The sequence below is a fragment of the Rhinopithecus bieti genome, unplaced genomic scaffold, assembly GCF_001698545.2.
Source record: "Rhinopithecus bieti isolate Rb0 unplaced genomic scaffold, ASM169854v2 scaffold_11401, whole genome shotgun sequence".
NCBI classification, from domain to species: Eukaryota; Metazoa; Chordata; class Mammalia; order Primates; family Cercopithecidae; genus Rhinopithecus; species Rhinopithecus bieti.
The window spans coordinates 1040129-1055689 of record NW_016807151.1 but is presented as its reverse complement, the minus strand read 5'-3'; the positions used below and the strand labels follow the sequence as shown (position 1 = coordinate 1055689).

General features: G+C 49.4%; 1 protein-coding gene across 2 annotated transcripts in view; it reads right to left on the bottom strand.

Annotated features, from left to right (window-relative positions):
* Positions 1 to 1382: 1382 nt before the first annotated feature.
* KLRG2 (killer cell lectin like receptor G2) overlaps positions 1383 to 15561 on the bottom strand; it is a 29969-nt gene continuing 15790 nt past the window's right edge. The window contains exons 4-6 of one of the 2 annotated variants that reach the window (XM_017880403.1): positions 4722 to 4843; positions 3079 to 3182; positions 1383 to 2675 (exon numbers count right to left, since the gene is read on the bottom strand). In XM_017880403.1, coding sequence (XP_017735892.1) covers positions 2410 to 2675; positions 3079 to 3182; positions 4722 to 4843 — 492 coding nt within the window. In that variant the 3' untranslated portion in view covers positions 1383 to 2409. The remainder of the gene's footprint in view (positions 2676 to 3078; positions 3183 to 4721; positions 4844 to 15561) is intronic. The other variant, XM_017880404.1, reaches the window with a different exon arrangement.

The following is a 15561-nucleotide window of genomic DNA, read 5'->3' as shown; positions in this document are numbered from 1 at the left end:
CATTGCTGGCTGAGCAAGTGAGGCCATTTTGGACTTTCCAGCCATTCCAGGACTCCATCCAATACCATCTAAAGCAGAACTGCCTGGTCAATCCACAGAATGAGGGGGAGGAAAATAATCATCTGGGGCAAATAGTTGTTGCTAAGTTTGGGGACAATTTGTTATAAAGCAGGCCATGCACTGTGGCTCACTCCTGTAATCCCAGCACTCCGGGAGGCCAAGGCGGGCAGATCACCTGAGGTCAGGAGTTGAGACCAGCCTGGCCAACCTGGCGAAACCCCATCTCTACTAAAAATACAAAAATTAGCTGGGCATGGTGGTGGATGCCTATAGTCCAGCTACTCAGGAGGTTTAGGCAGGAGAATCACTTGAACCCGGGAGGCAGAGGTTGCAGTGAGCTGAGATTATGACACTGCATTCCAGCCTGGGCATCAGAGTGAGACTCTGCCTCAAAAAAAAAAAAAAAAAAAAAATTGTTATAAAGCAACAGATAACCGAGGGTGTGGATTATCACAAGTGTGAAATAACTTGGTACCTCCTTTCTCCCTCACTCCACCTGATGGCTTCCCACTCAGCTGCTACTAATACCTTTCTAGATTCCTCTACTGTGTGCTGTGATAGAAAGAGTGTGGCCTTTGGAGTCAGACAGCAAGTGGGTTTCATTCTAGATCTTGCACTTACTAGCTGGGTGACTTTAAGTACAACACTTCTCTTCTCTAAAAGGTACTGAGAAAGCTAGATAAGGTTTTGTATACTCATAACCCACAGATGTGTCATTTCTCCAGGCACAGACCCTGGGAACACATGGCAGGGGGTGGGAGTGGTAACATACACAGCTTCCTGCCCACATAGGATGCATTTTGATTGGCATCTGCCCCATCCGAGCCACCCATTTCACCTCCAGCCAGGGAATTTCCATTCCCCCCCCCACACTTTTTTTTTTGTTTTTGAGACAGAGTCTTGCACTGTTGCCCAGGCTGGAGTACAGTGGTGCAATCTTGGCTCACTGCAACCTCTGCCTCCTGGGTTCAAGCAATTCTCCTGTCCCCACCTTCTGAGTAGCTGGGATTACAGGCGCCCACCACCATGCCCAGCTAATTTTTTTCTTTTTAGTAGAGATGGGGTTTCACCATGTTGGCCAGGCTGGTCTCGAACTCTTGGCCTTGTGATTCATCCACCTCAGCCTCCCAAAGTGCTGGGATTACAGGCGTGAGCCACCGCACCTGGCCTCCATTTCCCTTTTTGTTGTTACGTCTCAAGAGTGTGAGAAGTGCGGGGCTGGGGGATGGATAGCATTAGGAAAAATTTCTAATGTAGATGACAGGTTAATGGGTGCAGCAAACCACCATGGCACATATATACCTATGTAACAAATCTGCACGTTCTGCACATGTACCCCAGAACTTAAAGTATAATAATACTAATTTAAAAAAAGAGTGTGAGAAATTTCTTCCATCTAGGACTCTCCATCTCATTCTCCCAGACAGCCCATTACTGGCTCAAATGCACCAATAAGGATTTCTGTTCAGGAGGGATCTGGGTGCGTGGTCTGACTTTAGAGGGAAGGCTGGCTTGCAAGGGCCAGTTGAGTGCGTGCTCAGCACCAAGCTAAGATGCAGGCCCAGGCTCCTGCTGTTTGGAGGTCTAACTGGACTCAAGGGACTACACAACTCTGTCAGCCACTTCCTCCAGCCTGAAGGTCTTCACCGCACCCCAGCACAGACACATCTTCAGGCTGGTCGTCTGTGCAGCTGTGGGTGGAAGAGCTGCCTGGAACCTGCCCGCATTTCTCTGATTTCCTTTCTCACTCAGACTTCTCAGCTTCCACTTACCAAGCTGGGGTGCTCTCCTGGCTTCTCCTGCCAGGTGGCCCTGTCCTCTCTGTCTTGTCTCACCCTTGGGCATCAGCTTGCCAGGAGCTGGCCAGCCCACATGCGGGATCTCCACCCAGAACCTTCCTGTCTGCCAACCCTTTGCCAACTCTCAGGGTGGGGAAGGAAAACCTCTCTCCCCCCTCCTCCCAGGGCTGACCGCTCCTTTTCCTTGTTTAATTTTCCACAGAGGTTGCCGGTAGGCTGTGTCCGACGTACACCCAGCTGCCTGGAACAGAATTCACAGCAATGACGTTATCCCTGCCAAGTCCCGCTGCCACCGAACAACAGCAGACTCGTTTCCATGAGTCGGAATGAGAACCCAGATTGGAATCAGCTGTGGTTGCTAACCCTGTCTTTTTCCTCTGGGAGAAATTGTCATTTTAATGAAACCAAGGCACAGAAATGCTAAACAACCACCCCAATGTCATCAAACCAATCATCCACAGAAGCTGGAGACTAATATTGGCACTCAGGCCTGAGGCCACAGAAAATCTCCTTTCCCTCGGATGCATCTTCCTGGGTTGAAGTCCAGCTCCTAGACTCGCTCGTGTGTGCCCCGTTGAACAGAGCAGGGAGACCTGGATGCCTGGGTCCAGGAAGAGACTGCCCAAGCTCTCAACTGGCCTCCCCTGTAGGGGTGCTGCATCTGCCTGGCAGGCTGAGGACAGGCAGAGCCCAGATCACTGGGTCCCCTTGGCACAGACCCAGGGTCTTGGAGTGCTGCAGTTTGCAGCCACCAGAGTGCCTTCCTCCAGGGCTCCGCAGTTGATATCCAGGTTGTCCTTGCCGTCCTCAGGGAGTCTGGGGGAAGGGTGGGAGGGGAAAGAGGAGAGGTGTTTAGGGTGCCGGGGCCTCGCTTCCCAGACAGACCTTCTAGCCTGTGTGCCTGTCACCTCTACCGGCCTGCGCACTGAGTGAGTCACTGCACTGGTCAGCCATGTGACACTGGATGAATCCCCAAACCTCCCTGGGCAGCTGAACCCGCATCTGTAAAACGGGGGTGACAACCCTACTTGGGTGAACGTGCTGGGAACCCAAATAAGAAGTGAAGTGACAGGGACTAATCAGGCACCAGGCCGCAAGCATGGACGTGGGTTGCTTTCCGAGTGGCATTCCAGGTTAGGGGAGCAGCAAGGAGGTGGACCCTGGGACAAATGGAGGATCCAGAACAGCAGAGGAAGGAGAAAAGCCCATGGTCACTCACAGCTGGGGTGGCAGAGGGGCCTCGTCGATCCAGTGCCAGCCCTGGGGGCCTCGCCAGGCCCCCACCCAGGAGTGCCTGGAGACTGGGTATCTGCCCAGGAAGTCCTGAGGGAGAAAAGTAAGCTGGTCACTCCCCTGGACACTGGTGTGGCTCACCTGGGGTGTATGGGTTCCACAGGGTCCCACCTGGCCAATCCAGAAGGATCCGCTCAAGCCAGTGCTTGCAGAACAAAACCACCTTGAAAGCTGGATTGGATGCCTGCTGGGTGCCAGGCGCTGTGCTCAGGGCTGCGGGCCAGAATGAGGGTGACCCTGTCTCAGCCAAAGGGATGTGAACACTACTAAGCGATGCTCAATGGGCGTTGAATGGGCAAAGAAACAAGGAAGCTCAGAAAGCAAGAGAGGTGGTCAGGCACGGTGGCTCATGCCTGTAACCCCAGCACATTGGGAGGCCGAGGCTGGCGGATTACCTGAGGCCAGGAGTTCGAGACCAGCCTGTCCAACATAATGAAACCCTGTTTCTATTTAAAAAAAAAAAAAAAAAAAAAAAGCTGGGCACAGTGGCAGGTGCCTGTAATCCCACCTACTTGGGAGGCTGAAACAGGAGAATCGCTTGAGTCCAGGAGGCAGAGGTTGCAGTAAGCCAAGAGCTTGCAGTAAGCAAGAGCGCCACTGCACTCCAGCCTGGGCTGACAAGAGGGAAACTCCATCTCAAAATAGTAATAATAATAATAATAATAATAATAATGCATGCAGACGTGCAGGAACAACAAAAACCAAAGTATGTTGGAGAGGTACTAGAGGAGACTTTTTTCTTTTAAATATTTGCCCTCAGTGTCACATTATTTTTAACAATGAATTAAAAAAGACAATGTTTTAAAGTATATATTTAAGATTTTTTCTTTTCTTTTTTTTTTTTTGAGACGGAGCCTTGCTCTGTCACCCAGGCTGGAGTACAGTGGCACGATCCTGGCTCACTGCAGCCTCCGCCTCCCAGGTTCAAGCGATTCTCCTGCCTCAGGCTCCTGAGAAGCTGGGACTACAGGTATGCACCACCAGGCACAGGTAATTTTCATATTGTTAGTAGGGACAGGTTTTGCCATGTTGGCCCAGGCTGGTCTGGAGCTCCTGGCCTCAAGTATCTATCCACTTCAGCCTCCCAAAGTGTAGAATTAGTGGTGTGAGCCACTGCACCCGGCCAAGATTTTTTAACTTGGAAAAAAAAAGTTTAAATATTTTAAGTCCCAGGGTGGGGACGTGGTGGAGTGGCAGCGATGCCGGCACAGCCCACATCAGCTTGTTCTTTCTGAAATGTCGTTTGGCGCTATGTAACAAGAGCAGCACCACCACTCCTGCTCCAATGGGTGATTTCACTGGGAAATAAATCCGAGAATATAAAGGGAAAAATGAACTTATCTAAAGATAACATGGTGCCATTTGTGAAGAAAAACCGGAAACTCCCCAAACACTCAGCAACCGAGAAATAACGAGGTAAATTATAGGATGTCAACGTGATGGAAAATTATAGTGCTATTAAAAATGACAAGTGTATAGAAAATGTCATTATGCAGGAAAATGTAAATATGAAATCATGCCAAGTAAAAAAAAAAAAAAAGACTACACTAGAAAGTACGTATCGCTCACAACAATGTCAAGAAGCACATGTTCACTGTGAGGCAGGTTAGGAGCAGAGTGGTGTACATGAATTCCGCGCATGCTGAATTCTTCTTCCCTGAGAAAATGGTGTAGGTCAACAAAGACAAGCCCTGGGAATCAGAAAGCAAGCACTGGAGTGATTATTGTCCCGTTGCTGCCACCTCCTCCATCCTTCAGATCTGAGCTAAAGGTTGCTTTTTTTACGGACACTGGGCTGACCCTCTCCCAGGTGAACTAGGTGCTCCTCTCTCCCCTCGGTTTCCACAACTTTCATAGAATAAAGTTGCCTCTTTTTTATTTAATTTTTATTTTTGAGACGGAGTCTTGCTCAGCTGCCCAGGCTGGAGTGCAGTGCCACAATCTCGGCTCACTGCAACCCCCGTCTCCCAGGTTCAAGGAATTCTCCCGTCTCAGCCTCCCGAGTAGCTGGGATTACAGGCACCTGCCATGATGCCCATTTTAGTAGCGATGGGGATTCACCATGTTAACCAGGCTGGTCTTGAACTCCTGACCTCAGGTGATCCACCAGCCTCGGCCTCCCAAAGTGCTAGGATTACAGGCATGAGCCACTGCACCCAGCCTCTCTTTTTTATTTTTTAAGAGACAGGATCTCACTAAGTTATCCGGGCTGGCCTTGAACCCCTGGGCTCAAGCGATGCTCCCATCTCAGCCTCCGAAGTAGCTGGGACTGCTGGTACGTGCCGACACTCACGTGCTACCTCCTAATGGCTTGCCTCCTTGTCACTCTCCTGTATTAGATGGTGAACCTGGTGCAGGCCAGGAGCTTGTCTTACTCAACATCGCACTATGATAGCCCAGCACACAGTAGGTCAGCTCAGTGAAACTGCCTCCCCATGTTCACTGCCAAGAATCAGCAAGAGCCACAGTGAACCCAGGCCATCAGGCCACTGCGTGTCCCAGAAGTGTCACGGAAAACCCATCTTCTACCCCTCAAGGTTAGTACCAGTCAGTCAGCAGCCCAGAGAGAAACCAGGGGCAACTTCCAGGCTGAAGGTCGCTAATCTTACCCTTCTTGAATCCTAAAGAGCACACAGGAAAATGGAGAGTGGTGAGTGGGCGGAACAGAGAAGGTACACTGGGCAGCTGTTCCTTGGCTGGTGCTTCGGGGACACACTGGGGCCCAGGATGGGGCTGGGCGGGGACACCTAGAGAGGATGGGAGGGCCCCAAGCTGCTCTGAGGTGGGAGTCAGAGGGCTGAGAGGCCCAACACCGTCTTCCTGGGAGCACTCAGCTGCCTGTTTGGGAAGGCACACCAGGGCTCAGTGCCTCTCCAGGGCTGAGATGGGGCCAGGCTACCCCATATGCAAATTCTGGCTCCATGACTTGTGAGCCACGTGACCTTAGAGAAGTTACCCAACCTTTCAGAGCCGCTGCGTGGTCCTTTGTAAAATGAGGATGCTTGTGATGAGGCTTGAGATACTAACATAAAGCCAGGGCCACCTAGTACATACTCATCCCATGTCCTCTTGCCTCTGATGTGTGGTGGGCAAAGCTTGTGACCTGCCTCCGACACACATGAGCCCCTTTAATGCTTACAGCAACCTCAAGAGGACCCTGGCCTTCTGTCAGAGCCCCAAGCCATCTGCCTCTCTCTTCCTTCCCCTCTGGGCCTCCTGGTGACAGGAACTGAAGGCCTCCCCCCAGCCCCAACCCCACCTAGACCCACCCACTCCATTCCATTCTTCTTTTCCTTGTAGTTGAGACTCTTGATCTCACTGTTAGCAAAAATGGTGGTGTGGGGAAGGTATTGTTCAGAGTTACAAATAAACTCCAGGAACTACTAAGTAATTTGTGGCTAAAAGGACTGCTCTGTGCAAAAGATCCTGAGGCCTCCTTAAACTGTGGATTCTCCAACTGTGCCACTAATATGGGGAGAAGGAATGTGATCCTGAGCAGAATGGACTGAAAATCTCATCTTTTACATCTCAAAATTATAGAAAATTATTTCCTATGCCTTCATACGTTTCTTTTTAAAAAATTGTGATAAAAGATTCATGGCCAGGCATGGCTGCTCGTGGCTGTAGTCTTAGCACTTTGGGAGGCTGAGGAGGGCGGATCACTCAAGCCCAGGAGTTTGAGACCAGCCTGCGTAACATAGTGAGACCCTGTCTCTACAAAAAATACAAATATTAACCAGGTGTGGTGGCACACCGCTATAGTCCCAGCTACTCAGGAGGCTGAGGCCGAAGGATGGCTTGTCCCCGGGAGGTCGAGGCTGCAGTGAGCCATGATCGCACCACTGTACTCCAGCCTGAGTGACAGAGCAAGATCCTGACTCAAAAAAAAAAAAAAAAAAAAAAAAGTTTAATGACATAACATTTACCATTTTAACCATGGTAAGTGTTCAGTTTAAGGGCATGAAGTATATCCACATTGTTGTGAAACGGTCATCACCATCCATCTCTTGAACTTTCTCACCTCCCCAAACTGAAGCTGTCCTCATTAAACAACTCCCCATCCCCTGCTGCCCTGGCAACCGCCATTCTACTTTTCACTAATCTCAGCTCACTGCAAACTCCGCCTCCCGGGTTTACGCCATTCTCCTGCCTCAGCCTCCCGAGTAGCTGGGACTACAGGCGCCCGCCACCTCGCCCGGCAAGTTTTTTGTATTTTTTTAGTAGAGACGGGGTTTCACCGTGTTAGCCAGGATGGTCTCGATCTCCTGACCTCGTGATCCGCCCGCCTCGGCCTCCCAAAGTCCTGGGATTACAGGCTTGAGCCACCGCGCCCGGCTCAAATTACTTCTCTTAATCCTAGGATGTATATGTATTCATGGTTTAAACTCTTTGAAATTAGGATCCGGCTCGAGTTCAACATGTGCTGTTAAGGTAGCTTCCTCCCTCCTCCACTCTGCAAAGCAAAGCTGTTATTAAACTAATGGTGAGCACTTACAACTTCCTACTTTTCACTAATCCTGAGCAAAACAGGCTTCTGGGGAAGATGAGCCACGTCTATCCTGTACCCCTGGGCGCCCTGGCCCTGGTGCGTTCCTGGGGTTTGTGTGCGCTGCTTCTATGTGTGTGTCCTGTCCTCCCCACCCTGCCTCAGCACCTTCGGGAGCTTCCGGTCCTTGTCCAGAACTCAGGAAAATTCCAGAGTCCCACAACCATTATATTCCAGATTTTAACTGCCTGGATCTTGAATCTTAGTGTTGTTCTTTTTGCAGGGAGGGGGTTTACCCAGAATATGATATGTTTTCTGCAGATTTCCTTATGTTTCAAATGATTGATGCTGTATGCATTTTTTTTTGTTAAAATTCTTTATCTCAGGTTATGTTTCCAATTTGGATAGTTAAACCCACCTCCCCCCACTGGCAACAAGGAGGTCTAAAATCATCTGAGGTGAACCTGTCTGACGCGAGGCCTGTTTTACTGGCTTCCTGTTGGCATTTGCTGTGCTCAATTGATCTGTCTCAGGACAAAATGCCATGTTCATCAGTCTTAAGCGATGGGATTCCATAAGTAAGTAATGGGATGAACTATGTCCCTGCAACAATCTGATCCATGCCCTGCTTGGCTCCTGGCCCCAACTCCAGGCACTCTGGAGACCATCTTTGGACCCACCTACATTCCTATAGGCCTTCAATTTGCAGATACAACCAGTCTGGGTCATTTGGTACAGGAGCCTGGGGTGCTTTCTTTGCACAGCCCATTCCCATCTCAATGACAACACCTCAGGGCCCAGCCCAGGATCTGAGCAGAAACCGTTCTCTACTGAGCTCCTCTTGCCCTCACAGGCTACTTGTGCCCTGGCATATTCCCCCAATCATAGCCTATATTATTTGTGGAACATTTAGAAATAAATGTTATTCCTGGTTACACAGTAATCTGTGCTCACTGTAAAACATCACCTCCAGCTGGGTGCAGTGACTCACGCCTGTAATCCCAGCACTTTGGGAGGCTGAGGCGGGTGGATCATGAGGTCAGGAGATCGAGACCATCCTGGCTAACACGGTGAAACCCCGTCTCTACTAAAAATGCAAATAATAGGTGGGCGCCTGTAGTCCCAGCTACTCAGGAGGCTGAGTCAGGAGAATGGCGTGAACACGGGAGGCGGAGCTTGCAGTTAAGCCGAGATCGCACCACTGCACTCCAGCCTGGGCGACAGAGCGAGACTCCATCTCAAAAAACAAACAAACAAAACAAAACAAAACAAAAATCACCTCCAGCAGATTTTTTTTTTTTTTGAGACAGAAGTTTTACTCTTCTTGCCCAGGCTGGAGTGCAGTAGTGCAATCTCAGCTCACTGCAACCTCCGCCTCCTGAGTAGCTGGGATTACAGGCGCGTGCCACCACACCTGGCTAATATTTGTATTTTTTTTAGTAGAGGCTGGGTTTCACCATGTTTGCCAGGCCAGTCTCTAACTCCTGACCTCAGATGATCCGCCCGCCTTGGCCTCCCAGTGTTGGTATTACAGGCGTGAGCCACTGCACCTGGCCCTCCAGCAGATTCTTACATGGGAAAATGGGAAGATACCAGCCACCCTTTCCTGAGCCTGCCATAGGGGTCATGAGGGGACCTGGCCCCAGCGTTTGTGGTGGCTCCAATGTCATTGTCTTGGTCTGTTTAGTCTGTTTTTTGTTGCTGTCACAGATTACCACAGAAAGGATAATTTATAAGGAAAATAAATTACTTCTTACAGTTTTGGAGACTGGGTCAGGTGCAGTGGCTCATGCCTATAATCCCAGCCCTTTGGGAGGCCAAGATGGGAAGGTTGCTTGAGGCTAGGAGTTTGAGACCAGCCTGGGCAACAGAGTGAGACCTTGTCTCTACTAAAAATCAAAAAAATTAGCCAGGCATGGTTCCAGCTACTTAGGAGGCTGAGATGGGAGAATTGCTTGAGCCTAGGAGGTGAAGGCTGCAGCCCGCCATGATCACCACACTGCACTCCAGCCTGGGCAACAGAGCAAGACCCTGTCTGAAAAAAAGAGGGCTGGGCGCAGTGGGTCACACCTGTAATCTCGGCACTTTGGGAAGCTGAGGCAGGCAGATCACTTGATGTCACGAGTTTGAGACCGGCCTGGCCAACATGGTGAAACCCCACCTCTACTAAAAGTACAAAAAATAGCTGCATTAGGTGGCGGAAGCCTGTAATTCCAGCTACTTGGGAGGCTGAGGCACCAGAATTGCTTGAACCCGGGAGGCAGAGGTTGCAGTGAACCAAGTGGCGACCTGCCACTGCACTCCAGCCTGGGTGACAGAGCAAGAGTCCGTGTCAATTTAAAAAAAGAGAAAGAGGTTGGGTGAGGTGGTTCACGTCTGTAATCCCAGGACTTTGGGAGGCCGAGGAAGGTGAATCAACTGAGGTCAGGAGTTCGAGACCAGCCTGTATTTTGTCTCTACTAAAAATACAAAAATTATCCAGGCGTGGTGGTGGGACCTGTAATCCCAGCTACTCAGGAGGCTGAGGCAGGAGAACTGCTTGAACCTGGGAGGTAGGTTGCAGCGAGCCAAGATCGCAGCACTGCACTCCAGTCTGGGTAACACAGCCAGACTCTATCTTTAAAAAAAAAAAAAAAAAGAGAGAGAGAGAGAAAGAGAAATGTAGGGGGACACACTGAAACCGTAGCAGCAGTGTTGGGGTGGGGCTTCTGAGCCAGGCATTTGGTGCAAATATCTTCTCTGACACTCTGATCAAGCACAAGTTACTCAGCTTTTCTTTGCCACAAGATTCCTTATCAATGAAAGAGAAAAAGGAACCATCATCTCCACATCACAGGGCTGCTTGAACTGTCAGGCCTCTGAGCCCAAGCTAAGCCATCATATCCCGTGACCTGCACATACACATCCAGATGGCCTGAAGTAGCTGAAGAATCACAAAGCAAGTGAAAACGGCCTGTTCCTGCCTTAACTGATGACGTTACCTTGTGAAATTCCTTCTCCTGGCTCATCCTGGCTCAAAAGCTCCCCCACTGAGCACCTTGTGACCCCCGCCCCTGCCTGCCAGAGAACAACGCCCTTTGACTGTAATTTTCCACTACCCACCTGAATCTTATAAAACAGCCCCACCCCTGCCTCCCTTCGCTGACTCTTTTCAGACTCAGCCCACCTGTACCCAGGTGAAATAAACAGCCTTGCTGCTCACACAAAACCTGTTTGGTGGTCTCTTCACACAGACGCGAGTGAAATTTGGTGCCGTGACTCGGATCGGGGGCCCTCCCTTGGGAGATCAATCCCGTCTTCCTGCTCTTTGCTCCATGAAAAAGATCCACCTACGACCTCTGGTCCTCAGACCAACCAGCCCCAGGAGCATCTCACCAATTTTAAATTGGATAAGCGGCCTCTTTTTACTCTCTTCTCCAACCTCTCTCACTATCCCTCAACCTCTTTCTCCTTTCGATCTTGGCGCTATCTTTCAATCTCTCCCTTCTCTTAATTTCAGTTCCTTTGCTTTTCTGGTACAGACAGGAGACGCGTTTTATCCGTGAACCCAAAACTCTGGCGCCGGTCACGGACTTGGGAAGACAGTCTTCCCTTGATGTTTAATCATGTGGGGACACCTGCTTGATTCTTCACCCATGTTTCAGAGGTGTCTGATCACGCAGGGACGCCTGCCTTTGTCCTTCACCCTTAGCGGCAAGCACTGCTTTTCTGGGGGGCAAGCACCCCCCACCCCTTCTCTCCATGTCTCCACCCTCTCTTTTCTCTGGACTTGCCTCCTTCACTATGGGCAAACTTCCACCCTCCATTCCTCCTTCTTCTCCCTTAGCCTGTGTTCTCAAGAACTTAAAACCTCTTCAACTCACACCTGACCTAAAACCTAAACGCCTTATTTTCTTCTGCAATAGCGCCTGACCCCAATACAAACTCGACAGTAGTTCCAAATAGCCAGAAAATGGCACTTTCGATTTTTCCATCCTACAAGATCTAGATAATTCTTGTCGTAAAACAGGCAAACGGTCTGAGGTGCCTGATGTCCAGGCATTCTTTTACACATCGGTCCCTCCCTAGTCTCTGTTCCCAATGCAATTAGTCCCAAATCTTGCTTCTTTCCCTCCCACCTGTCCCCTCAGTTCCAACCCCAAGTATCGCTGAGCCTTTCCAATCTTCCTTTTCTACAGACCCATCTGACCTCTCCCCTCCTCCCCAGGCTGCTCCTCGCCAGGCCTAACCAGGTCCCAATTCTTCCTCAGCCTCTGCTCCCCTCCTCACACCTGGTCTGGCTTACAGCTTCGTTCTGCAACTAGACCTCCCCGACCTGCCCAGCAATTTCCTCTTAAAAGGTGGCTGAAGCTGATGGCATAGTCAAGGTTAATGCTTTTTCTTTATCTGAACTCTCTCAAATTGGTTAGCGTTTAGGCTCTTTTCTTTTCTTTTTTTTTTTTTGAGACGGAGTCTCGCTGTGTCACCCAGGCTGGAGTGCAGTGGCACACGGTCTCTGCTCACTGCAAGCTCCGCCTCCCAGGTTCATGTCATTCTCCTACCTCAGCTTCCCGAGTAGCTGGGACCACAGGCGCCTGCCACCATGCCCAGCTAATTTTTTGTATTTTTTTTTTAGTAGAGACGGGGTTTCACCCATGTTAGCCAGGATGGTCTTGATCTCCTGACCTCATGATCCACCTGCCTCGGCCTCCCAAAGTGCTGGGATTACAGGCATGAGCCAACATGCCCGGCCTAGGCTCTTTTCATCAAATATAAAACCCAGCCCAGTTCATGGCTCGTTTGGCAGCAACCCTGAGACGCTTTACAGCCCTAGACCCTGAAAAGTCAAAAAGAAGGCCGTCTTATTCTCAATATGCATTTTATTACCCAATTCGCTCCCAACATGCTCCAAAAATTAGATTCCGGCCCTCAAACCCCACAACAGGACTTAATTAACCTCGCCTTCAAGGTGTACAACAATAGAGTAGAGGCAGCCAGACGGCAACGCATTTCTGAGTTACAATTACTTACCTCTGCTGTGAGACAAAACCTAGCCGCACCTCCAGCACAAAAGAACTTCAAAATGCCTAAGCTGCAGCAGTCAAGGATTCCTACAGGACTTCCTCCCCCAGGATCTTGCTTCAAGTGCCAGAAATCTGGCCACTGGGCCAAGGAATGCCCGCGGCCTGGGATTCCTCCTAAGCCATGTCCCATCTGTATGGGACCCCACTGGATATCAGACTGTCCAGTTTGCCTGGCAGCCACTCCCAGAGCCCCTGGAACTCTGGCCCAAGGCTCTCTGACTGACTCCTTCCCAGATCTTCTCGGCTTAGTGGCTTAAGACTGACGCTGCCCCATCACCTTGGAAGCCTCCCGGACCATCACAGACGCTTTGGGTAACTCTTACAGTGGAGGGTAAGTTCATCCCCTTCTTAATCAATACGGAGGCTACTCACTCCACGTTACCTTCTTTTCAAGGGCCTGTTTCCCTTGCCTCCACAACTGTTGTGGGTATTGACGGCCAGGCTTCTAAACCTCTTAAAACTCCCCAACTCTGGTGCCAACTTAGACAACATTCTTTTAAGCACTCCTTTTTAGTTATCCCCACCTGCGCAGCTCCCTTATTAGGTCGAGACATTTTAACTAAATTATCTGTTTCCCTGACTGTTCCTGGGCTACAGTCACACCTCATTGCTGCCCTTGGATCTCCCCACCTTAATCCACAAGTATAGGACACCTCTACTCCCTCCTTGGCAATTGATCATGCACTGCTTACCATCCCATTAAAACTTAATCACCCTTGCCCCGCTAAATGCCAATATCCCTTCACACAGCACGCTTTAAAAGGATTAAAGCCCGTTATCACTCGCCTGTTACAGCATGGCCTTTTAAAGCTTATAAACTCTCCTTACAATTCCCCATTTTACCTGTCCAAAACTGGACAAGCCTTACAGGTTAGTTCAGGATCTGCGTCTTATCAACCAAACTGTTTCGCCTATCCATCCTGTGGTGCCAAACCCATATACTCTCCTATCCTCAATACCTCCCTCCACAACCCATTATTCTATTGTAGATAAACCTAGCTGACCCCATAAATCCTAAATAATTTCCCCACTCCCCTTTCCATTCCTTAGAAAACAGCCCTAAAAGCTGCACCCACACTAGCTCTCCCTAACTCATCCCAATCTTTTTCATTACACACAGCTGAAGTGCAGGACTCTGTGGTCAGAATTCTTACACAAGAGCCAGGACCGCATCCTGTAGTCTTTCTGTCCAAACAATTTGACCTTACTCTTAGTCTAGCCCTCATGTCTGCATGTAGCAGCTGCCGCTGCTTTAATACTTTTAGAGACCTTCAAAATCACAAACTATGCTCAACTCACTCTCTACAGTTCTTTTAACTTCCAAAATCTATTTTCTTCTTCCTCATACCTGATGCATATACGTTCTGCCCTCTGGCTCCTTCAGCTATACTCACTCTTTGTTGAGTCTCCCACAATTACCACTGTTCCTGGCCTGGACTTCAATCCGGCCTCCCATATTATTCCTGATACCATACCTGACCCCCGTGACTGTAGCTCTCTGATCCACCTGACATTCACTCCATTTCCCCATCTTTCCTTCTTTCCTGTTCCTCACCCTGAACACACTTAGTTTGTGGATGGCAGTTCCACCAGGCCTAATTGCCACTCACCAGCAAAGGCAGATTATGCTATCATATCTTCCATACCTATCATTGAGGCTACCACTCCGCCCCCTCCACTACCTCTCAACAAGCCAAACTCATTGCCTTAACTTGAGCCCTTGCTCTTGCAAAAGGACTACGTGTCAATATTTATACTGGTTCTAAATATGCCTTCCATATCCTGCACCACCATGCTGTTATGTGGGCAGAAAGAAATTTCCTCATTATGCAAGTGTCCTCCATCCTTAATGCCTCTTTAATAAAAACTCTTCTCAAAGCCACTTTACTTCCAAAGGAAGCTAGAGTCATTCACTGCAAGCAGCCATCAAAAGGGATCAGATCCCAACGCTCAGGGCAATGCATATGCTGATAAGGTAGCTAAAAAAAGCAGCTAGCGGTCCAACTTCTATCCCTCATGGCAGCTTTTCTCCTTCTCATCTGGCCACTCCCACCTACTCCCCCACTCAGACTTCCACCTATCAATCTCTTCCCACACAAGGCAAATGGTTCTTGGACCAAGGAAAATAACTCCTTCCAGCCTCACAGGCCCATTCTATTCCGTCGTCATTTCATAACCTCTTCCATGTAGGTTACAAGCCGCTAGCCTGTCTCATAGAACCTCTCATTTCCTTTCCATCGTAAAAATCTATCCTCAAAAAATCTCAGTGTTCCATCTACTATTCTACTATTCCTCAGGGAGTGTTCGGGCCCCCTCCCTTCCCTACACATCAAGCTCAGGGATTTGCCCCTGCCTGGGACTGGCAAATTGACTTTACTCACATGCTTTGAGTCAGGAAACTAAAATACCTCTTGGTCTGGGAAGACACTTTCACTGGATGGATAGAGGCCTTTCCCACAGGGTCTGAGAAGGCCACCACGGGCATTTCTTCCCTTCTGTCAGACATAATTCCTTGGTTTGGCCTTCCCACACCTCTATACAGTCCAATAACGGACCAGCCTTTATTAGTCAAACCACCCAAGCAGTTTCTCAGGCTCTTGGTATTCAGTGGCGCCTGGTTTTACCTCAAACTGCCACCCTTAAGTCTCTCTTTAAGTGGATAGAAGATCTTCAGTGACAAAGTACACTCCAATACTTTCACCCTGATGAAGTCCTATTCTTACTTTTATATTCACTCTTATTCTCATTCCCGTTCTTATGCCACCCTCTACCTCTCCCCAACTATCTCCACCACACTATCAATCTCACTCACTCTCTCCTAGCCATTTTTTAATCCTTTTTTTTTTTTTTTTTTTTTTTT